The sequence below is a fragment of the Ricinus communis genome, chromosome 4, assembly GCF_019578655.1.
Source record: "Ricinus communis isolate WT05 ecotype wild-type chromosome 4, ASM1957865v1, whole genome shotgun sequence".
Taxonomy (NCBI): Eukaryota; Viridiplantae; Streptophyta; class Magnoliopsida; order Malpighiales; family Euphorbiaceae; genus Ricinus; species Ricinus communis.
The window spans coordinates 30,246,045-30,268,113 of record NC_063259.1 but is presented as its reverse complement, the minus strand read 5'-3'; the positions used below and the strand labels follow the sequence as shown (position 1 = coordinate 30,268,113).

The 22,069-nt window shown below is 33.7% G+C and overlaps 4 protein-coding genes across 5 annotated transcripts; 1 reads left to right on the top strand and 3 right to left on the bottom strand.

Moving 5' to 3' along the window:
- Window positions 1-4,239: 4,239 nt before the first annotated feature.
- Window positions 4,240-6,709, bottom strand: LOC8281001 (probable prolyl 4-hydroxylase 12). The gene is made up of 7 exons (XM_002513641.4): window positions 6,262-6,709; window positions 6,050-6,169; window positions 5,758-5,815; window positions 5,585-5,677; window positions 5,101-5,158; window positions 4,819-4,988; window positions 4,240-4,734 (listed from the first exon to the last, which is right to left on the bottom strand). Exons 1-7 carry the CDS (start codon window positions 6,336-6,338, stop codon window positions 4,381-4,383), a joined length of 930 nt encoding a protein of 309 aa, XP_002513687.1. The 5' UTR covers window positions 6,339-6,709; the 3' UTR covers window positions 4,240-4,380.
- A 228-nt stretch (window positions 6,710-6,937) lies between these two features.
- LOC8281002 lies at window positions 6,938-11,621 on the bottom strand. The gene is made up of 5 exons (XM_002513642.4): window positions 9,936-11,621; window positions 9,231-9,289; window positions 8,807-8,935; window positions 8,262-8,397; window positions 6,938-7,473 (listed from the first exon to the last, which is right to left on the bottom strand). The coding sequence occupies exons 1-5, from the start codon at window positions 10,638-10,640 to the stop codon at window positions 7,132-7,134; spliced, it is 1,371 nt and encodes a 456-aa protein (XP_002513688.1). The 5' UTR covers window positions 10,641-11,621; the 3' UTR covers window positions 6,938-7,131.
- A 2,579-nt stretch (window positions 11,622-14,200) lies between these two features.
- On the top strand, window positions 14,201-15,623 carry LOC8281003 (60S ribosomal protein L36-2). Its single transcript, XM_002513643.4, has 4 exons — window positions 14,201-14,349; window positions 14,818-14,913; window positions 15,048-15,247; window positions 15,373-15,623. The coding sequence occupies exons 2-4, from the start codon at window positions 14,821-14,823 to the stop codon at window positions 15,401-15,403; spliced, it is 324 nt and encodes a 107-aa protein (XP_002513689.1). The 5' UTR covers window positions 14,201-14,349; window positions 14,818-14,820; the 3' UTR covers window positions 15,404-15,623.
- Window positions 15,624-16,192: 569 nt separating this feature from the next.
- On the bottom strand, window positions 16,193-21,572 carry LOC8281004. Of its 2 annotated transcripts, none has more exons than XM_002513644.4 (10): window positions 21,023-21,572; window positions 20,804-20,890; window positions 19,580-20,553; window positions 19,373-19,461; window positions 19,143-19,246; window positions 18,957-19,053; window positions 18,524-18,599; window positions 18,306-18,420; window positions 17,679-18,210; window positions 16,193-16,896 (listed from the first exon to the last, which is right to left on the bottom strand). In XM_002513644.4, the coding sequence occupies exons 1-10, from the start codon at window positions 21,318-21,320 to the stop codon at window positions 16,338-16,340; spliced, it is 2,931 nt and encodes a 976-aa protein (XP_002513690.2). In that variant the 5' UTR covers window positions 21,321-21,572; the 3' UTR covers window positions 16,193-16,337. The 2 variants fall into 2 exon arrangements, with proteins under 2 accessions (XP_002513690.2, XP_015571323.2); XM_015715837.3 differs by having other exon boundaries at window positions 20,804-20,901; window positions 21,023-21,165.
- Window positions 21,573-22,069: the final 497 nt, after the last annotated feature.

The window sequence follows — 22,069 nt, the reverse complement described above, 5'->3', positions numbered from 1 at the left end:
CAAAAGTGACAAAATAACGAAATCTAATTTTAGACACTACAGAACAAGGACCCCAAATGTCAGAATGAACTAACTCAAAAGGACTACTAGCCCATTTATTGACTCTTGGACCTGAAAACACATGATGATGTTTGACAAACTGACAAGACTCACAATTTAAAGTAGATATACTAGAAAACTGAGGATATAATTATTTAAGTAGCGGAAGTGATGGATGACCCAATCGACAGTGAATATCGAACAGACTGAGGGCACTGGAACATGCAATGGGTTTAGGCACCTAAGTATCCAATATGTATAGTCCTCCTAACTCATGTCCTCTACCAATAGTCTTCTTCATCATAAGATTCTGAAAAAGACAATAGTCAGAAAAAATGAGATACAACAATTTAATGCTCGAGTAAGTTTGCTAACAGAGATTAAGTTGAAGAAAAATTGTGGAAGATGTAAGACGGATGATAAAGAAAGGGATGAAGTTGCATTAATAGTGCATGAGCCAATAACACGTGAGGGTGATCCATCTGCTAAACTAACAGTGCTAGAAGAGGAATGTGGTTGAAAAGAGGAAAATAGATTGGGGTTACCTGTCATATGATCTATAGCACCAGAATCAATGACCCATTTTGATGAAGAGGAAAGAAGACATTGACTTGGATTACCTGAGTCGGCAATAGCAGTGATAGGCTGCGAGGGAGACCTTAATGTCTCTTGATATTGAGAGAATTTATCATATTCACCTGCAGAAACCATGATTGTTTTATCAGTTGGTTGAGGAGAAAGAGTTGTAGTAGCTGCAATATGCGCAAACGGATTCCTTTGAAGCCTATTTTGCAATTTATTGCAAGTTTGTTTTATGTGTCCGGGCTCATGACAATAGTAGTAGACAACTCCCCATTGTTCTAGAACTCGATTACTTGAACTTCCCCCTTTATTAATATTCCTGCTGAATCGCCCAGAATCAGTATTTCAACTGATGAGGGCATTAGTCGGCTGAGATGAAGCAACTAATGGGGTTGATTCATTATGGACAACCCTACTAAAAGTCTCCTGCAACGTTGAAATTTGGGGACTGGAAAGAATTTGAGATTTTACCGACTCAAATTCAGGACGAAGACCAGCAAGAAAACTCATTACAGCTATTTGTTCTCGTTGAGCCTGTTGGACTGTCACGTCAGGACTAAAGGGCAATAAAATATTAAGCTTCTCATAAGTACGCTTAAAGTTCATAAAATAAGCAGTAAGAGATTGATCTTGTTGTTCAGTACGATGAAAGCTCCGGCACTCATAAATACGAGAGATATTGCCTTTACCCGAATTCATAAAATCCAGATAATCATTAATTCTTTAACATACTCACAGTAATCAATGAGAGAAAGTATTTCACCGTCAATTGAGTTCCTCAGCTGTAAGAATATGCGGGCATCATCTGTTAACCAAGCTTCCTTGGTATTTCGGAGGATTATCTGTCAGGTGATAAGCCTTGTTGATGCTTCGTAAATACACACGTACAGTCTTGCTTCATCCACGAAAATTGGACCAATTTAATTTTTGATCCGTAATTTTCGTCATTGCCGGAATGATATCAGTAGTGACAAAAACTGATTTGGTACCACTCATGATTACAACAGTAGGCAGCAGAGAACAAAATGGATAATTGCAGTGTCCAAATACCAAAAACACAGACAACAAAAAAAGAAACACCACAAGAATCTCACAATGCTGCTCACTAGGGCAGAAAATTATTTTTAACAAATGATTGCTCACTTGGGCAATCTGAAGCAAAGGAGGATCAAATAATCAGAATAGGCTCTGATACCATGTAAAAGTAGAAAATAAATCTGAAATTGTTGTTTTGTCTATTGATCATGAAAGTATATATATACAGTTGGAAAAGTTTTTATTCTAGAATATTATAATCTCTAGAATTATCTCTAATTAATTATACTCTATTATTCTAGAATATTCTAATCTCTAGAATTATCTTTAATTAATTATACTCTATTTTCTATTACTTACTCCATATTTTATAATATTCTAAATTATTCTACAACACTAAATATATTTAAATGTTCTTTTTAACTTTTTTTAAAATTTTAATATTTTTATTAGTAATAATAGAAAAATTATTTTAAAAATAATTATTAATTAATTTTATTATTATGTAAATTAATACTATCTATATAACTGATATTACTATTTTTTAAAATTAAAAATTTATTATATAATTAAAAAAATCAATTTATTATTAAATATAATATAAAAAATTTTAAAAAATATAATTAAAATTATTATCTAATTAGAAAACTAATGTATTAATTAATATTAATATTTAAAATATAATTAAAATGTTATTTTTATGATTAAATTAGTATGATTATCTAATTAAAAATTATTAATTAATTAATATAATATTTAAATATAATTAATGTCATATTTCTTAGAATTAAAGTTTGTATTTAATTAGAAATATAATTAATTAATCAATAAATTAATAAGAAAAATTATAAAGATTACATATAACCTTAAATTTTATATATCAAAAATAGTACACGTGTCAAAAAAATCTTATATGTCAAAAATTAAGTATACATGTCAAAAAAAATTTAGGTCTCAAAAATTAATATATAGGTAAAAAGTATAAAAATGCCATTGAACTTATTAGAAAAATTCATTTAAGTGCTCATCTTTTTTTTTGCTCAATTAAACCCTTTAACTTTTATGAAATGTCTAATTAAGTTTCCATCATTTCTTTAGCCAATTAAATCCATTAACTTTTATAAAAGGTCCAATTAACCCTTAGTGCTAACAGCATCTAAAATGTCGTTAAGTGTAAGGGTTCCATTATTTTAAGAACGCGAATAATAACCATTCTAAATATTTTAAAGTTACGCTTATATCATGTGAGAGAGAGAAAGCCACTTATTATTTTTTATTGAACTTACATCATAAATCCTACAACAGTAAAACTTCATTGCAGGATTAGTCTCCCTCCATGAATTGTGCATCTTTATGGTTTTATTGTAAAAATATATTGGAGATAGTGAGATGTCGACTACTTGTACTCACCATCTCCTTATAAATGAGCATGATGAAGAAGACGAAAATGTTGCTACCATTTCAGGTGAGGAAAGAAATCACTGCTCTTTTTTGTAAATTAGGATTTGTATATACTAATTGTGCAAAAGAAAAAGTGATTTTCTTTTCCTCACGTGATAAAGACATGATTTTAAAATATTTAGAGCGGTTATTATTCGCGCTCTCAAACTCTTACATTTAATAATATTTTGGACGCTATTAGCATTATGGATTAATTAGACATTTTATAAAAGTTAATAAGTTTAATTGAGTCAAAAAATAGGATGGAAACTTAATTAGACTTTTTATAAAAGTTAATGGGTTTAATTGAGCTAAAAAAATGATAAGAACTTAATTGAACTTTTCTAATAGATTTAAGGGTATTTTTGTATCTTTTGTCTAATATATATATATAGATAGATAGATAGATAAAGGGACGTTGATGTGTTAGTGCGAATATTAGTCGATGGAGAAAAATAAGATGAGAACTTTAGGGGTATTACTATTGGATGAAAAGTTGGGCCTTAGTCGGCTCAAGGAAATAAAACCTTTTTAGCGAGCCCAGGCTACGCAACCAAGATTCCGTCCGGCCCACCTTTATAGGTTACTAGTTACTACAGTCATGAGTCAAATCACGCCCCGCCTCAAAATAAAAGGTCGAAAGCATCATCAATCGTCAACTTGTAAAAGCACCACATTCGCCAGCAAACCACAGAAATATCCGAGGCCTCCATTAATTTTTGTCGTTCTCTTTTCTGGGTCTTGAAAGATGGATGAGAAGGGAGAGAGTAGCAGCGCGAAAAAGGTTTTGTCACCATGTGATGTGGAGGCTTTGAAGAAATGTTTGGAGGAGAACAAAGGTGACTACGTTAAATGTCAGTCTCAGATTGAGGCCTTCAAGTCTTCTTGTTCCCTCAAGAAACCCACTCCTTCTATGGATACTTCGACAAAGCTCTAAGCTTTTTCATAATGAGGAAGGTGATCTTGGGTTCTCAGTGCCACCCAACTCTGTTACTTTGTTTCCATTATTTATTTCTGTATTCCCTGTGATTTTTCTGATTGGCAATATGCCTCAGTCTTTGCATTAGAACTCTTCTTATTGTATGGAAATGAACTACTTTGCAATAGCATTATCATCAGAAAGAGAGTAACATGGACTGAAAATAGATTAAAATTTAAATGCAATCTTCTTTTAACTGTCTCAAAATTTCTCAGCTATCAACAATAGATCAATGTACTGTTTCGAGAAAAAAGCAAAATCATTTTGCTCTGAACTTGTCAACAAAATAAATGCAAGTCTGCTCTTTAACATGCATTACAGCTCTTTCTACATGTGCCATAGTAATCAGGAGAACCCGTCATGAAAATTGGATTCCTTTGACATTCTCCAAGAGCAGCCCACTTAGGACAGTTATCGTCCTCATCAGTGCAGTCGCTGCCGTCTGAATCAGGCAAGGATTTTTCCTCATTAGTAGCTCTTACAAGGAATTGTTTGGTCGCACACCACATTTCCCCCTCAAGGACAGGACATCGGCCATGGGTGCTCCTGCTGTCGGCAGATGCATTGAGGTGTGCGTTGAAAATCAGAACAGCATTTCCTTTAACCGGTCTTAGAATGCTGCTATCCTTCGTACAATCAGACCAAACCTTGTCTTTCAGCTGTCATTGTACGAAGAGAGATAATAAGTAAGCATGATCTAAAAGCTTAACGGTGACATACCTCATTGATGGTTTCTAACTGACCTCTGACTTGGGGAAGAGAATTTCACCACCCCGAGTAACATTTGAGAGATATAAAACTAGAGTTGCCATCAAAGACACATTCGAAATCAGTGTCTTGTTATCAAAATAATCAAAATGCTCTCTGGCCTCTTCAATCCCATAATGCATGACCTGTAGAGGCTTGCTATTCTCTGAAATGTAGTAGAAGTCAGACAATGATCTGAAATATTCAATTGTAAAGGTGGTTCACAAAAAGAAACAACAATCTTTTTGCAATACAAGAGCCAAGGTGAGTAAAGATACCCTTGGGAATGAAAGTCCAGGCTGAAATTCTTTCCTCGATTCTTGCAAGTAGATCATCCTAAAGAGAACAAAGTTAGTATTGAGAGTGGCAAAAGTTACTTGTGTCTTCACATAGAATACAAATGCAGTCCACCAGAGCAAATCCTCAGCATTGAGTCCACCAAACGCAAAAGCTATGAGAAGAAATAACAAAATGAAGTCTTCAAATATAATGATTATGGAAGAAGCCTTGGTATACCAATCATTTGGCAAGTGCATGTTCAAAGAAATTATTTCCAACATTTAAGCTCGGATTCCGAAAAGAAAATTTCCAAATCCAAGAACGACTGTAAATTAAAATGATAGAAAAGCAACACCAAATGATCGGTCCATCAAACTCAATTTCAAAGAGGAACAAAAAAGAAAAGGGACAAAATGTATGTCACTATGTAGCAGCAAGAGCACAGCACCCTAATGCAAAAATAGAACCTATATGGACACTTACATAAATGTGTGAACGAGATTCTGAGCTTGCAAGCTGAATATTATTCCTTGAACCATCACCCTTTCCTTTTGATATCTCTTTCGCACCATGTGCCTAAGCACAAAAAAAATGCTTTAAATAATTCCCGACAAAAAAAAAAAAGAAAAAATTGAAGTTAAGAAAAGGATGCATACCAAAGAAATAAGACGATCACATTCTTCGTCCGTCAGAAAACCTTTATACAAGAACACCCTAATGCAAAAAATAAAAGAAAATATTATGGTGTCAGAAGTTTAACACTCTGCACTTCAAAGGATGATCTACAATTCAAAAGTTTAACTCTTTGGTCGAAAAGATAAATTTAATAAGCTTGATAAGATAATCCAAATAAGTAAATTCTACCTTCTGTAAGAATCATACTGAGAATGAAGTTTAAGAGCATCGTTGATGATAGATTACTAATAACAAGTTAGTGAAGTACCTGACCTTGGTCGCCAAGAGAGCTGGACAACTTGCAGTAGGCTAATTCTGTTGGTTTGAACTGAACTTCCCAATTGTATTATTGTTTCATGTTTGACCTCCTTATCCCTTAATTCCTTGCGGATGCTGCAACGATGTAATAAGAAATTGCTCAAAATTGTGAGATTTTAGGGCAGAATAAATTATTGGAGAACGGGAAGTTTTTTTTTTTCTTTTACCTCTCTGCAAAACAGAAATGGAATGGAGCTGAAGCTATAAGCACCACCAAGAGAAGAAAGTAATAAAGGGAAGCCATTAATGAATTGAAAAAAGGAAGGTGAGAGCGCGAGATCTGAAAATTGAAGAATCGGAATGAGATCGAAAATCAATTCCCAGGCAATTGATGCGCCAAATTTTAAGTTCGGTTGCCGTTGTTAATTGTTACGTGCTGCTCTCCCGAATCTAGTTGTACATTTTCTTTTTTTTTTTTCATTTTCTACACTGTACTGCCGGCCAAAGCTAGCTCTTTCTTATCTTTATTTATTTATTTTGATTTTAACCAAGGTTGCCTAATATCTAGCTTTGGCTTTTCAATTATCAAATCCAGTAAGTACAATAATTCCGCATGGAATTAACTCGTAACAATATTGATTCAAACTTTTAATTGAATGCATAATATGTAGATAATTAGGTCTATAATTCATTGTAGATTCTTTTAATAGTAGATATAATTAGTATGTTAATTGGTTAATGAGTTAGAAAAAAATGGGAAGAATACTAGAATCTCTAGTATATGCCTGTTGGCGGTTGATTATAAATTCAAATGAAAACTTTATATATTTGTGGACATTAGATAGCCTCTCCTCCACACGATGACTATGAGCATGCCCTAAATTAACTTGTGTGGTGAGAATATTTGGATAAGCACTTGTGCCATTGCTAGTTGAATCCTTGAATGAATATTTTCATGAACTAATTCACAGATCAATTGATAGTGAATTTTAATCTAATGGGTTGATATAATACAAATGAATCTTGAATTATCTCTAGCCGCAAAACTATCACTCTCTTGCTTTTCGTGAAACTAAAAGAGGAAAAAAAAAACATAATCAATCATCTCTGTGCGACTTCTTGAGCACCATATGACCAGATTCATCCTTCTCAAACAGGCGCTCGATCAATTCATCCCAGTTCTCTTTCGACTTGCTTTTCCTAGAAGAACCAAAAGAAGATTCGCCGCTCGATTTCTGCGACTCATCGCCTTTGAGTCCTTCATCCTGCTCATCAAAAGTTCCATACTGAGAAGGTGAATAAGCATGTGGCACAGCCAGAGTAACTGCCCTTTGTAATGCAGCCTTGTACTCCTCTGTATGTTCCCGGACCAAAGTCTCTTGCCTTTCCATCCTTTGCTTTGCCGGGATTTCCATGATTTGATCTTTCTCTAGCATTAGCTGTGTTCAAGACAAGGAATGCAAAGATTAACTAAAGCTTGAAAATAATTATCTTAAAAACTGACCAGCAGTGTCGTACTCTTCTCCTATGGCATCTGAAGAATTTATATGTTTGCTGTACCTCTTCAGAGTGTTTTCAAAATGGACAAGAAAGAACAACATCAGAGAAAGAATTTCAAATTTCAACGACTAAGTGCCTAAGTAAAAGCTAGTAGTTTTTGAAATCAGCCAGGGAGGAACCACCTATAAGTGTCTCCTTGGACAAGGTGGCATTGTCAGTTAAGTTTGAGAGCTTGAGGTGTTTCCACCGTGCGCAGTGCCCTTGGAAGAGAATGCTCTCATCAAGAAATCAAGCAAAGGTTGAAAGGATAAATTAAAGTTCAGCATGGAAACTGATATCAATTGCTCAAATTGCTAAAATATTCAAGCTTGTTCACCAGACGAATTGCTGAAAATACACAAAGCCAAAAAAGTATTGCCAACATAGAAAACAGGAACATAAAGATTAATTAAGTAAAAAAATTCATGGGCTACAGAAGTCGTCATCCCTTCACTACTCCTAAAAGGTAAAAACAAGAGACTAAGATACAGATGCACAGGGTACATGTATTCAGGTGCAGAATTTTGTTTCTGACTAATAAAGGTTTGTCTGCTTCTTTGAGAGTAGTAAACGGAACCTCTAAATGATTGACTAGCTAAAATGACAAAGCTGCAAATGACTACCATCTTAAATAGTACAGGCTTGAACCATCTAGAGATCAATAAGTTGTAAGAGACAGAAAACTTACGTCCAGTGCCCTCCTGGCTTCTCTCTCTATCCAAATGATTGCATGATCAGAAGTGGCATTACAGGACAGAACTATATGCTCAAACCTCCCATCTACAGGTACTGCTGTCCTCACAACTGGGGGGAATCTTCCCATTCTGAAAATCATTCATGGCACATCCATAAGAAGTAAGAACTCAACTTTTCCTCCAGTATGAAACTTATCAAACTGTGTACTGAACTGAATTATTTCTTCCTGTTCTATCTACAGGGCAAAAACCTACGGACACTGTTACCATTATGTAATCCCTGTTTATTCTCTTTATAAATTCAATCCTCTGGTCATGAGCCCACTCAGGCAGTTGTATGACATCTCAAATATTGAAATACTCCTAATTCATAGAAAACATCAGTATAGATTTCCAATGTTCATGAAAGATGACATAATCAATGTTATGCATCCAAAGAACTTGGAAACCGAACATAATCTCGAGAAATTACTTGTTATATGCTCCACTTAATTTGGTAAATATTTGGTAGGACCAAGCTCACAGCGCACAATTTTACCTGAAAGGCTTTCTCTCAACAATGTGATAGAGGCGACCGGGTGCATACAGCCTCCTTGGATCTTTGAGCATCTGTTCCTCAGGTATACATGTATCCCTCATGCATCTTAGACATAGTAGGCATGGTAAACTGTTAAACAAACATAAAAAACATAATCAATATGTAGAATTAATATTTCAAACATCTTCAATTAAGATTCAGCAGGAAAAAGAAAAGGTGAAAGTCATCAGTCTTTGGAATCGCTCAAAAGTTGACGCTAAAGAAAAATAGAAGAGCTAAACAGCTGGGGTGATGTGCGCAATGTCTAGCCTTTTTGCATATGTATGACATTTCTGGGAATCCAACTGCACTTCACTCCCAAACAGGCCCCACAAAGACCTTATTATTACTACAGAAAACTGTAAGTGAAAGAAGTGACCAATACCAGAAAAGTGACTTGAAAATGTCTTCCAAGGGCGTGGCAGTCCGCGGTAAGAAGTCGTCCTGCTCCAATGAAGAATACTTAAATATATGTAAGATATTATTATACAATTCCAGTGAATGCAATTCTATTGCCATATCTGAAGTGAAGAGTTATCATGCTTAACAAATAGTATATTACACAAACATATGTAAGTTTCAGATATTTACTCTCACGAAGTAACCCATTCAACTTAATCTTAGTCCAGTTGTATAGGTGGTTAGCTGCATGATGAAACCATATTATTCATATAAAGGCCTAACACTAGTGGACAACAGTTACTCTTGTGATCTAACAGATAAACAGAATAAGAACATCTGTTACACAATATGTTGGACGCACTAGCATATTTGTATGCCAGGTCTATCCATATTCTTAATAAATACAACTAATCTTTTCCAAACACTCTATATACTTGAAACCCAGTAAAGATATCAACTCCCTTGAGAAATAGACCATAGAAATCCATTTCATCAGGAGTACTCTAAATAGAACCCTGTGATAAAAGGGTAAGCATGCCTATGAGCATAAATCCTCTCCAGACAGAAAATTCATAGACAGAGTAAAAAGCAGAAAAATGGAGATGCAAGTGCAAATTCTTTTGAGGTCTCATGAGATGTGCATATCCATGCAAATGATTCTCCAGAGACAGAGGTTTAAAACACTTACCTGTAGTACAACAGAATTAATAACATCTGCATATCTGACCGCCAAATTAAGTGACATACATCTTGCTGGTGCAATGGCATAGCACCTGACTCTCTTTCTCTCAATGTTTCCCAATTTGTCTCGATTTAGCACTACTGCCAATGTCAACATTGCCGCTACACCAGAACCAAGGGAATGTCCAGCAAAAGTCAAAGTATATTTTGGATATTTTCTCACCAACTCCTTCAAAATCTCACTCTCAGCATCCAAAACCCACCCAGCAGCCTTCAATAGCCCATTATGTACATATCCACCATCAATTTTCCTTTTCCCTAACTTATTATCTAATAGCACCGCATAATCACTCTCCTTTGCCAAATTAAGACCCCTTATGGCAAGAACTATATCGGCATGATCATGATCTAGATACAAAATGTATGGAGGGGCCCTTCCAAGAGTATCCTCATAGTTTTTCTTTAGAATAACCCAATCAGGGTGAATTCCATACCCTCCAGGGGGTTCCCATAGAGGTTGCCGTAGATCATCTTCATAAACAGCTAGAATATAGCGACATAAGCGAGGGACTGGCTCAAATTCTTCAGCAGTTGCAAGCCCCCAAGTCTCACTGTCGTGACCAGCAGAATGGAGACATCGTTTCCATGCCCAACGGGCACATGCTAGACAGTAGACACACTCAACAAGAGGTAAACCACACAGGATTGACATTAATGGTTAAAGTTTGAGTATAAATGTGAATGATCTAAGGGAAAACAAGTTTAAAGATGACCTAAAATAGATACCTAATCTAAATGATTATATCAACTTATGGTATAGGAATTTCAAATGGATACTAAAATTTTTTGCATAGCAGCACCCGCTGGGATATGTTTGAAGTGTGAAGTGATAAATGAAATGGCAATCAAACTGGTAAAAACTAGAGCATTAGGAAATGAATTGGGATCTGAACTAGGAGAGAATCAAGCAAACTTAGTGGCAGAAAGAGGTATATATACTGATACAGACCAAGCCCACAAAAACTCGATAGATTGACAGCAAAGAAAAATTATGAACACTATATATAAGGATCATAAAGTACAATTTAAGTTTCTTCCGAAATGAAAATCACACGAGAAAAGAATTAATATCTAAGAAAATAAGGGTAGCAATTACAATTGCAGAAACAATGTAAGAAACTGTAAACAAGAATGAAGAATATGTACAAGAGATGAAAAATATATACAGAGACGCAAATACTTGAACTCAAAAACTTGTAAGCAAATAATGGATGCCCAGAAGGACTGAAATTTGAAAGCAAAAGAATTGATCTTCAAATTATCAGTGCTTTTGATATTGAGAAAGCTAATGAAGGGAAAGACAAAAAGACAAATTAAGAGAGACCCGGTTACTGTAATTCAATTCTGACGGGGAAAGATGAGAAATTTAGGCAATTTGCACAGAAACACGAGAATTCAATACTTAAAAGCACGTGCTTTCAACCAGCACCCAGCTCTCTTATAGCTAAGTGCAAAGTTGGATGGTTGAGAAATTGTAGGAGAGTCGAAAGAGTGAGAGATCAAATTAAGAAATCCAAAAATGTGAGAGGGTAGTACCTACAGGTCAAAGATGGAAGAAGAAGAAGAAGAAGAAGAAGCTATTTGGTTAGCTGTGTAGAAGATGACAATGTGACATGTTGGATTTTCCAGAGATGCATGCTTATGTTAAACTCGTTATTTATTTTTTAATTATTCTTTTATTTTTCTTCTCAAAAGCAAATTGACATTTTGTTTGTTGTCAATAATTACTTTTGATATCGTAACTTTTAAGATTTTAACTAAATGTTTATAAATTTAAAAGATTATTTTATTCATAACAAAATATCTTAAAAAAATAAAATAAAAACAATAGAATAAAAATATATTAATATTATAAAATATATTAATAAATTAATATAAAATCTATTTATTATTTATATTTTAAATTTTAATTAAGTATAATCAATTAAATACAAATTTTTAATTATATAAAATTTTGAATTAACTTTTAATAATTCAAAATATAAAGATTTCAGATCTATAAACAAATTTTATAAATTTTATAAATTTTAACTAAATATAACAATATATTATATATAAATTATAAATTATATATGTATTTAAATAATTTAGCTATTTTATTTTTAAATTGCTATAAACTTACTCAATACAACTTGCTTAGTTGGGTTAAAAAATTAATAACCTCTAGGAATTAAGAATTAAAAAATATCTGACTCATTTTTAATAGTATAGGTGAAAAGAAAAAAAAAAGTATTTTTCTTTCTTTTCATTGCAGTAAAAAATAAACAAATCACAAGATTTTACCGAGTAATTGATCATATAGATGTTTCAATGTGCATAATACTAAACTGTAATTATGTAAAATCTAAACAGTCAATTGTTGAATTTTAAGAAGTTTAGATAATAATTTATAATTTTTATTTTTTTTGGGTATTCGGTTTAATTGCAAGAAAAACTTGTTAAAACAAGTTCCTTGCATTTGGTTCACATTTAATGTCAACTCATGGCCATTTCTTATAAAGTGCCTCAATTATAATGTGAGTTTGGTTCACATGGTTATTATTTTAAAGCCTAATAGCTTAATTCAAACCTTTTTAAATTTTATTATTTTAGTTAATTTTTTAAAAATTATCAATTTAGTATTATTAAGTTGTTTGTTAAAATTAAGCAACATAAACAGTAACATGGACGCCAATTAAAAAATAAAAAATCTAAATTGATAGGTCATAATATCATATTATTTATACAATTGTTTAATTTTAAATTGTCTTTTTCTAAATTATATTTTCGTTATTCTTCGCGTTGCTTAATTTGACGAGCAATTTAATTTAGTAAAAATTACACTCAATTGATTAAATTATAGCTAAATTAAATTTTTTTTTTTAAATTAGCTAAATAGTAAATTACTGTAAAAATTAAAATTTTTAAACTATTATACCTTATTTTAATTTTTAATTAATATGAGAAAATAAAATATCCACGTTATTTTATTGTTATGCTATTATTGAAGAATGTGTTCCATGTCAGATATATAAAAAAATATATAAGTGTTTATAATGCAAAAGGATAAATATATTAATTTAACTTAAATTATGTTAATGGTTAAGTTCAAATTAAAAATTAATTTATTATTATCCATTCACACTCTTTTCATTTTTAATTTTCAGACATGTGAATTTCTATGGAATCTTCCTTTTTTATTTTTATTAGTCCTAAGGACAAGGTGTAATCTATAAGTTATAATATATAAAGCATAATATTTATTTAAAAATACTTAAAAATAAATCAAAATAAGAAGTAAATTGATGCTGAATATATATTCACATAAATGTGACTAATAATTTTTACTTTTATTTAAAATGCATTTAGAGCTGCTCTTTAATTTACCTTTTCCAAATCTTATTATTAAGAGTTTTGAGATTTATCATAATCAGTAAATTTTATATTTTCATACTATTAACATAAAGTATATATTTTGTAAGAAATAAAGTATTTTATAATATAAAATTTTAAATTGACAAATAGTTTTTTATAGAATTTTCACACTTAAAGGTTATATAAGTTTAAAGTATTAAGGACTAAAATTCTTAAAGAATTTATAATATTTAGTAATTAACGTTATTAATTATAAAGCATAGATTAATATCTTTTTTTTGAAAGGAGTATGAATTATATATTAAAAAGCTTATAAAGATTAAAAAAAAAAAAAAAACTGTATGCAAAGTTAAGCTTTTAATGACTCTTTTAAGACAGAAAAAATTTAAAAATAACTCAGTGGTTTATTCGAGAGATATAAATAATTCTCGTATTAAAAGAGTAACATATGTTTTATATTTTTAGCAATTCTGCTATATGCATACAATATTTTTTTAATTTCTTAAGTTATAAATATTAATAAAAATATAAATATTTCATAAAATAAATATTCTTAATTAACTTATCATTGAATTAGATATTTTAGAATTATAATAGATTATTAAAATATATCTATATTTTTTATTTCGATCAAATTTTAAAAATAATTTTAATATATTTATAAATTCTTTGATGCATTGATAAATGCTAAATTACTTATAAAATTATATGTAATAATATATATTAAAATTATATGTAATAAAAATAATATAAACATAATATTTATTTAAAAATATTGAAAAATAAAATATACAGTACTCTTAATAAAAAGATATTTTCTGTATTTCAACTTAGAAATTGCCAAACCACGTGATAGTGCATTTCTTTTACCGATTTGACCAAATTGCCCTAATCCTTGTGCCAAGTTTCATATGTAGCTTGTACATATAAAAGGGGTAGCAAACTCAAAAACCCTAACTGCTTCACAACCCGCCTCAGATCGTCGCTCTACCACTTCTCGTTCAGAGGTAACTCCAAAATCTCAATCGCCATTAAATAGCTTCTTTGTTTGGTTAGTGAGAAACTCCTAATGTACACAAGCAAATCCATGAGTAATGTTGATTTCAACGATCTTTAATATTCATTTCAATCTATAGTGAATATACTGCTTCCATGTTATGATTAGAAGTTCTTTTCTTTTTTCCTCTTTTAATCTTTAATTTGGAATATAGTTTCTAGACTTCTGTTGGATTTTTCTGTTTTGTTTTACCTCTTTTCTGTGGGTATGACTAAGTATTGGATTATCGAACTAAATGATTTTAATAGTCTTTTGTTGGATTAATTAGTTAAGCTGCTTGTTTTAGCTGACCGAGTGCTAAGGGAGATTGATTGCGCGTGTGTGTTTTTGATGAATATAGAAGTACAGATTCGAAGTCTCAGTGGAGTGCCTTGGGTGAAACGAAATGATGCTTACTAAATATGCTTTCTTCTTGTAGGTAATGGCTCCTAATACTGGATTATCTGTGGGATTGAACAAAGGGCATGTAGTGACCAAGAAAGAACTAGCACCACGCCCTTCCGACCGCAAAGGAGTAAGTTAATTGTAGCCGGTCCTCTTAATTGATAATAAACGTTCTTTAGATTGAATTTGGGAGCTATACTTAACCTGGAAAGGAGATTGCATTTGAGGGATTGTGATTCTAATAATGATAGTGTTTCCACGCAGAAAACTAGCAAAAGGGTTTCCTTTGTGAGGAGTTTAATCAGGGAAGTTGCTGGTTTTGCACCTTATGAGAAGAGGATCACTGAACTTTTGAAAGTTGGCAAGGACAAGCGTGCTTTGAAGGTGGCCAAAAGAAAGCTGGGCACACACAAGAGAGCTAAGAAGAAGAGAGAGGAGATGTCCAGTGTACTCCGAAAGATGAGGTAAATTCTGAAGATATATTGTTTTACCATAGTTTTATTTTCTGTTTGAAACCTGTATGTCCGCACTTGAAATCTATTATTGTTTTGGTTTTAAGGTTTAATTTGTTCTCTGGTAATTGTTTCAGGGCCGGTGGTGGTGCCGAGAAGAAGAAGTGAGAAACCAGTTACTTGGAAGTTCATTGTTTCATGTTCCAGTAGAAGTTAGTAACTAGAGGCGTCTGCTATGTTTTATTTAGACATTGGAGATTTTATTCCGAACATGTTTTGTTTTAATGGGAGCTAATGATGTTCTTTTCTTAAAATAGTTTATAGTCCACAACTATATTTTGTGCCATTTACTTTTGGATGTGAAATGCAATTTTAATTTTCCGGTGAAGCTGTTTTGTGTTGTCTTGCTAATGTTGGGAAATATGATATATTTCTATCATTAAAATCATTAAATATGCCAAGAGCATCTCTTAGAATCGGGGCTATTCGCAAGAATATGGAGTAATATCATTGGTAACGGGTCTTTGCCGACTCCTTAAATTGATGGTTTTAGTCATGGGGGCAGATTATTATCCGCTCTAGGACCTCTACTCTTGGTTCTCATTTCATTCTTCTTATAATTAAGATGCTTCGGTCTTGTGTGATAATATGAAAATGTTCACTAGTGTTTTTCCTGTTTTGGAAGGAATCTGATTTAATATAAACATATATTGGTGGTGTTTATTGTATGATTTTGATTCCTGTTGGGCTAGGACTAGCAATCTACTAGTCTGTAGCGATGGTTGTTTGTCAAGGCATCAAAGGACATGGAACAAGAGGATAAGTAATTTTATGCTTGGACACGCATTTTCTTCTAGTAGTAAATGGGATATGAAAGTGCAGAAAATCGTACAAATTACTTGAGATAAAGTGTTGATCGATTCATTGTAGATCAAAAAGAACTGCAAAATCTCTTCATATTGGTAAAGCGTCAGCAATAATGTATACTTTCAAAAATGAGGGTGGAACCAATGGAAAGTATTGCCGTTTCTCAGCTGTAATTGCTGGAAATTTTTATTATTGGTACATAACCAGAAAAAAAATAAAAATACAAGATGTTTATTCATGATTTGAATCTCTGAGTGAGTCTCTCTACACCCTCTCTGCAATCTCCTGCAACACGCTTTGCTCCTTCCTTCATAGCAAAGCTAAATTCTGCAGTACTTTGCTGTAACCCATATATAGACCCCCTTGCCCTCTCCTTGATTGTTGAACTAAATTCTGATGTGTTCTTCTGCAACTCTTCTACTGATTCCTTGGCCTTCAAGACAGCAGCATCTTTGAGTTCTCCAGCTTGTGTTCTTGCCTCGGAGATCCACTCCTTCAGCCTTGAAATGATGACGAGTATCTTCTGAATGATTGTATTAATTACCTCCTTAGACTTACCCCTTGCGTTATCCGCCAATAGCTTGAGCTCGCCCACCAATTTTTCTGCCCTGCTAACAGTTCCTTCTACAGAGAACTGCCTCGCAGTAGCAACCCATGTACCTCCAGCAGAGGTCTCCTCACGGAGATCATTGTCGACTACAACCTTGATTCCCTGCCTCTCCCAGCGATCTCTAGCCTCTTCAATGACTTTTGCATGTTCTCTTGCTCTTTTGGCTTCATCCTCAGCCCAAGCCCTGAATCACAGTTTAAAATGCATAAAGTTTTGGGACTTGTTACAAATAATTTTACATGTTAGGTAAACCAAAAAAGACGAGGATTTATTACCATTACAAGTCCTTAGTCAACTAAAATTCACTGACAAGAAAGATTTATTACTATTAAAACTACAGCACTTGGCAACATATGGTTCAAATATGTTAGCACAAACCACAGTTAGTGACAAAAGATGAACCCAAAAAAAAAACACATTTGCTAATACATTGGTTTACATAATATGGATCATCAATGATGCATGCACACAGCCAAGTTGATAACTGACCAAAAAAGAAATCCCAACAAAAGAGACTCGTGCCTCAACCAAGCCTCTTTAGCTTGAAAATTTCCAGACCTGTGAAAGATCATGCATTTCTCCAATGAATTTCTAAATTCCTATCCAGAACGAGGACACAAGCAATTTTATTCTACCTGCTAGACCAGCTTACTCTGATTCCGAAATCCTTACTACATCATTGACAAAGATAAGATCCATGGAAGATACAGCTGCTTGTTCTATAGATTTAACAACAATAAATTCATTTTTCATTCTGAAAAAAGAAAAAAACTTATCAAATAATAGCCTTCAGGCATTCATTACCATCAGCATTCTCAGGATGACTCAAAGACACAGGATATGTCAAATCTCTATATTATGTAAGCAGGGCCCATTAAGAGGACAAACAGGAATGGATCTGTTAGTAAATATGACGAAATATACTTTCTTGCACAAATAAATTCTATTGTTTTTCCTCTTTCTTACCTGGCTATCGATAACGCTTTCCGCTCAACCTCCAGCTCATATTGTAATCGGGAAATCTCCTGTTTTTCATTCTCTGCTTCTTTCTGAAGTTTGTTTATCCTTTCCTTTTCATAGGATATCTCCACCTTACTACTCAGAAGGGTTTGCAACTGCTCCTCCACCTCTCCTTTTAACCTTGACAGGACTTCCATTTCTGCTTCAATAGAAGCACGCTCCTTCATCAGGGCAAAATTATCTGCTTCCCTTTCAGCTCTTAACCTTTCTAACTCAAGCCTTGCTTCTTCCGCCATTTTCTCCACAGCATTGATCTTTTCTCTCTCCATGAGAAGCTCCTTCTCAAAACTCGCATTGATATCCTGCTCAACTTGGGCTACTAAAGCATTATGAGCAGAAACAGCATTTTCTGCCATGGATTCTGCTTCAATTCGTGCAAGCTCCTCGTTAACTATGTCAGAAGCCTCACCAATTGCAAGAGCTACTGCAGCTTGGGCCTTTGTGACCGGTTTATTTGGCTGGAATAATCTTGTGCAGCCTAGAAGAGAGGTGAGGCCGGTAGAGTAGAGTTATGTCAATTATCAAAATTATAATAATATCCATATAATATTTTTGAAGACTAACATGACTCACCAAATGCAAGTGAAATTATCCCTTGATCTCCAGCAGACAGGTCAGCTATAAGTGCAGGCCATGCATCTGGATGTATTTTATCAACATCTCTAAAGCCAGAAAGTTGGTACAGAATCTGCAAATGGCCACAAAGAAAAAGAAATGCAGGATTGATCACTGAATTCAACTGTAAACCAACCTGCAGCAAAGAAAAGAAATAAGATTTAAGATCAAATAACCTTTCTATTAGCTTCTGGAAGTTGTCTTTTCTCTAGAGCCATCTTCCAGCTTACAAGATCCTGCCGCGATAGAGGGCTGCAGTGATAAAATTGATGCAAAAGATGTGAAATAGAGGCAAATTACAATACAGCAATTGTAACCCAGAACCACATATTCGAAACAGAAATAAGCAACTTTATTATGGTGAAGTGTGCAGTACTACTTCATTAATGCCCCATCACCCAGGCTAGGTGGAACCTTTAGTTATCGATTTATGTGTGCATATCAATTAAAATTATAATGGTTTGGAAGATGGTATAGATAAGAACATCCACCCATCCCATTTCATTTCACTAACATGCTGTTCATTGAAGAAAATAAGCACCGAAAGAAAGCAAATTAACAATTTAGTGTATTACAGCAGTCCATATTGAAAAATAAAAGTTTCATCACCTTTCAGGAGAGAAATTCAATGGACCTTGGTCTTCAACTGGAGAAAGCAAATCATGATTTGACAGCCTGCTTGAGATGAGACCTGCTTCAGCTAAGCCTGAAACATCCATCTCAAATAGTAACTATCATACAACATAACTTTTATTACTTAAATCACTCTTGAAAAAAAATAAATGGAATTTTCACCTTGAATTGAGGAAAAATCAGGATCATCAGGTGTGATATCATCAAATGCTGGTTCAGTAGCATTCTCTATATACATCGCAGGATATACTTTTGACAGTGTGCTCCTTCAAGCAATTGAAAAGGAAATCATAACACGAATCCTAGAATTATAATTTTCACTGTCTTGTTAATCATAACACCAAATTCCAAGATTCTAAATCCTGACAGACACTGACAAGAAACATGCTTACCTTGAAAGTGCACTGCTTGCAGCTACTAACCAGCGAGCATATTCACGACGTGTACATAGATCACTAGGTTGAACATCAGCCTCAATAACCTGAAAAGAGAGATTTCAGCCATTGAATGCAAACCCATATCATTTGCACAGTTTATAATAGCTAGTTATCCGGTCAGCACTTTAAAAATAATTAGATACATAAAGAGTGATTGAGCACCTTCAAAACTTGCAGTGCAGCTAGTGCTTGTCCGTGAGTCTGATCAACAACTGCTGGAACCAAAATCTTTCCAGGAGAGACCTGCAAGGATTCAGGAACTGCAGATGGAGCTGGTACCCCAGCAGATGAGAAGCTGCCACTGAAAGGTGGTGATTCGGAAGATGTTTTACTTAAGTTCATGTCATCATTAACAACTATATCTTGTTTGTTTGCAAATGGATAGGCCCATTCTGACACAGATGTCACTCCAGAAGAACCACTTTCAGTTAAGTAATTCATTTCCAGGGATGAACTATTTCTATCAGTTGAGACCTGATTTGTACTTGTGTTAAGCTCTTCTTTTGTCGGAACTGAGGCTTCAGAGTCCATGCCATCTTTGAAAAGATTCCCAACCTCTGATACTGTATCTGAAGTTAAAGTAATGGAAGTACTCACAACCACGGGCTCACTGGATTTAAGAACAGGGGAGATAGAAGAATCAGATGAAGGAATGGTATTTTCTTTTGCTTCTGTATGCTCAGTGATAGTGTTTATTATGTTCAAAGAATAAGCAGGTTCACCATTGACCAAGTTTTTGTCAATTTTAGCAATTTTAGACTCAGGCAAATTCGTTGAGTTGGGAGTCGTTTCTAGAACACCTAACTTGCTGTCAAAAGCTGAGTCATATTGCAAATCCTCTTGAACAGGAGCATTATCAACAGTATCATTTGAACTGATTATGTAATTGCCATTATCTGCTGATAACAACTGATCAGTATCACCACTGAGTTTATTTTCATTATGTGTTTCTTCAATTTGTGGAGATGAAGGAAGATCCACATCTGTATTTGTCTTGTGTTCTAGACTAATATACTCTTCCTTTAAATTTGCACTGCTTTCCGCACTTGTATTCTTTTCAATTTTATCTTCCTCATCATCAGATACCAATGAAACTTCCTGCTGCACAGTTAACGGTTCCATTTGCTGTTTTGTTTCTGTGAGTTGCAATAATAAAATTAAGCACGTATGCAGCTGGAGACTAATAAGGGATTAAAAAACAACACTTCTAACTTCAGTTCCAAAACCTTAATCAATCGGATTCCAAAATCATTTTATTTCTGACACATCCACAAAAACTCAATCCCTCAACTCTATTTGTTCTATCAAACACACAAATTTCAGCCTTTAGTTTTGGAAGTTTTGGATGAGATATACTATTTTCAAGAATAGAAGTAAGGCACTTACTTAAAGTAGTCCGTTTACTTAGTGATAATGCTGCAAAGGTAAGCCCTGCAACTAAGATGATCCCAGCTACTCCAGCTCCCACCATTCCTGAAATCAAACTACTCTCAAACTGTTATCAGTCCATTAACTATAAGCCAAACAAGCCACGATCATTTCCACTATAATAATAAATTAACTGAATTTCCTTGGGTCAAAATTCAAGAACTCTCTTTCTCATACCTTGAATCCATTTCTTCTTTTGTGTTTCAACAGACTGATCACCATCGCCCGAATCAGTCCACCCAGCGAAATTGTCGGCAGCAGCAGAGCTCGACGCAGTCCACGGACTTCCGTAACGAGGGGGTTGCACTCCGTACCCAATATGAGAAGCACATAGCTTGTGAGAATGACGATCAATCCTCGTCGCCCGAGCCTGTAATATTAGAAGGACAGGTGATCCTCTACATTTCCTGCAATTCAGGGCCAACCGAAGCTGGAGAGAGGTCGGAGAGCATGTAGAAGCCATGGATGAAGCCATAGACAGTCGAGTCAACTCAAAATTAAGCTGCAGAGAGCTCAGTGATTAGGAAAATAGGAGAATTCTAGGGTTCTGGGGTTTTATTTGTTTGTTTGTTTGTTTGTTGGTTGGTTGGAGAGACAAGACAATTTCATTTATTTATTTATCTTTTTATTAAAAAAAAAAAAAGGAAAATTTTCTTTTATCTCTTTGATTTCTCTATTTCTCTTTGTCTGTGTGTAGAGGGAAATGACTCGAATTTTCTTTTTTCTTGTCATTTTAAATCAAAATCGTTTTCCTCATGTTAATAATAGAGATCTCAATTTCGGGCACCTAACCAATTTCTGAATATTGGTCGCCTGCTTTGCCCGCTGATGCTAACATTCAACAAGCTATGATATGCTGCCCCTACTTTTACGACATCATCATCTTCTGTCATGGAACTATAAAAACTTAATTTCATATAAATAAAATAAAATGTACCTGTGAAATATTTTTATAAACATTTTACTATTTTATTCACTGCTTATAATAAACAAGACAAGACGTTATTGATGTGAAGTGATAAAATAATCTGGAGATGGACTGGATTAACACTATAATACTTTCTTTTCTTTTAACAATGATTAACACTATAATCAATTAATGGTCTAAATCCACAAATTTATGATTAGTGATATGTTAATTTATAGTGGATTTTATGATTAAGCTAATATATCAGATGGCAAAGCCATAATTCAAATCTAAAAAGGGACAAAAATAATATTAAT

Coding starts and splice junctions, on each gene's coding strand:
- LOC8281001 (XM_002513641.4), bottom strand. CDS start 6,338: ATGGCTTCCCTTTATTACTTTCTTCTCTTGGTGGTGCTTATAGCTTCA. Junction 5,816..6,049: donor CAGCTCTCTTGGCGACCAAG/GTCAGGTACTTC, acceptor TTTTTGCATTAG/GGTGTTCTTGTATAAAGGTT. Junction 5,678..5,757: donor GTGATCGTCTTATTTCTTTG/GTATGCATCCTT, acceptor TTTTGTGCTTAG/GCACATGGTGCGAAAGAGAT.
- LOC8281002 (XM_002513642.4), bottom strand. CDS start 10,640: ATGTCAATCCTGTGTGGTTTACCTCTTGTTGAGTGTGTCTACTGTCTA. Junction 9,290..9,935: donor TTAATTCTGTTGTACTACAG/GTAAGTGTTTTA, acceptor TCATTGGAGCAG/GACGACTTCTTACCGCGGAC. Junction 7,474..8,261: donor AAGCCAGGAGGGCACTGGAC/GTAAGTTTTCTG, acceptor TCTTGAACACAG/CTAATGCTAGAGAAAGATCA.
- LOC8281003 (XM_002513643.4), top strand. CDS start 14,821: ATGGCTCCTAATACTGGATTATCTGTGGGATTGAACAAAGGGCATGTA. Junction 14,914..15,047: donor GCCCTTCCGACCGCAAAGGA/GTAAGTTAATTG, acceptor GTTTCCACGCAG/AAAACTAGCAAAAGGGTTTC. Junction 15,248..15,372: donor AGTGTACTCCGAAAGATGAG/GTAAATTCTGAA, acceptor TAATTGTTTCAG/GGCCGGTGGTGGTGCCGAGA.
- LOC8281004 (XM_002513644.4), bottom strand. CDS start 21,320: ATGGCTTCATCCATGGCTTCTACATGCTCTCCGACCTCTCTCCAGCTT. Junction 19,054..19,142: donor TGATTTTTCCTCAATTCAAG/GTGAAAATTCCA, acceptor TGGATGTTTCAG/GCTTAGCTGAAGCAGGTCTC. Junction 16,897..17,678: donor AAAGCGTTATCGATAGCCAG/GTAAGAAAGAGG, acceptor ACTGTGATTCAG/GGCTTGGGCTGAGGATGAAG.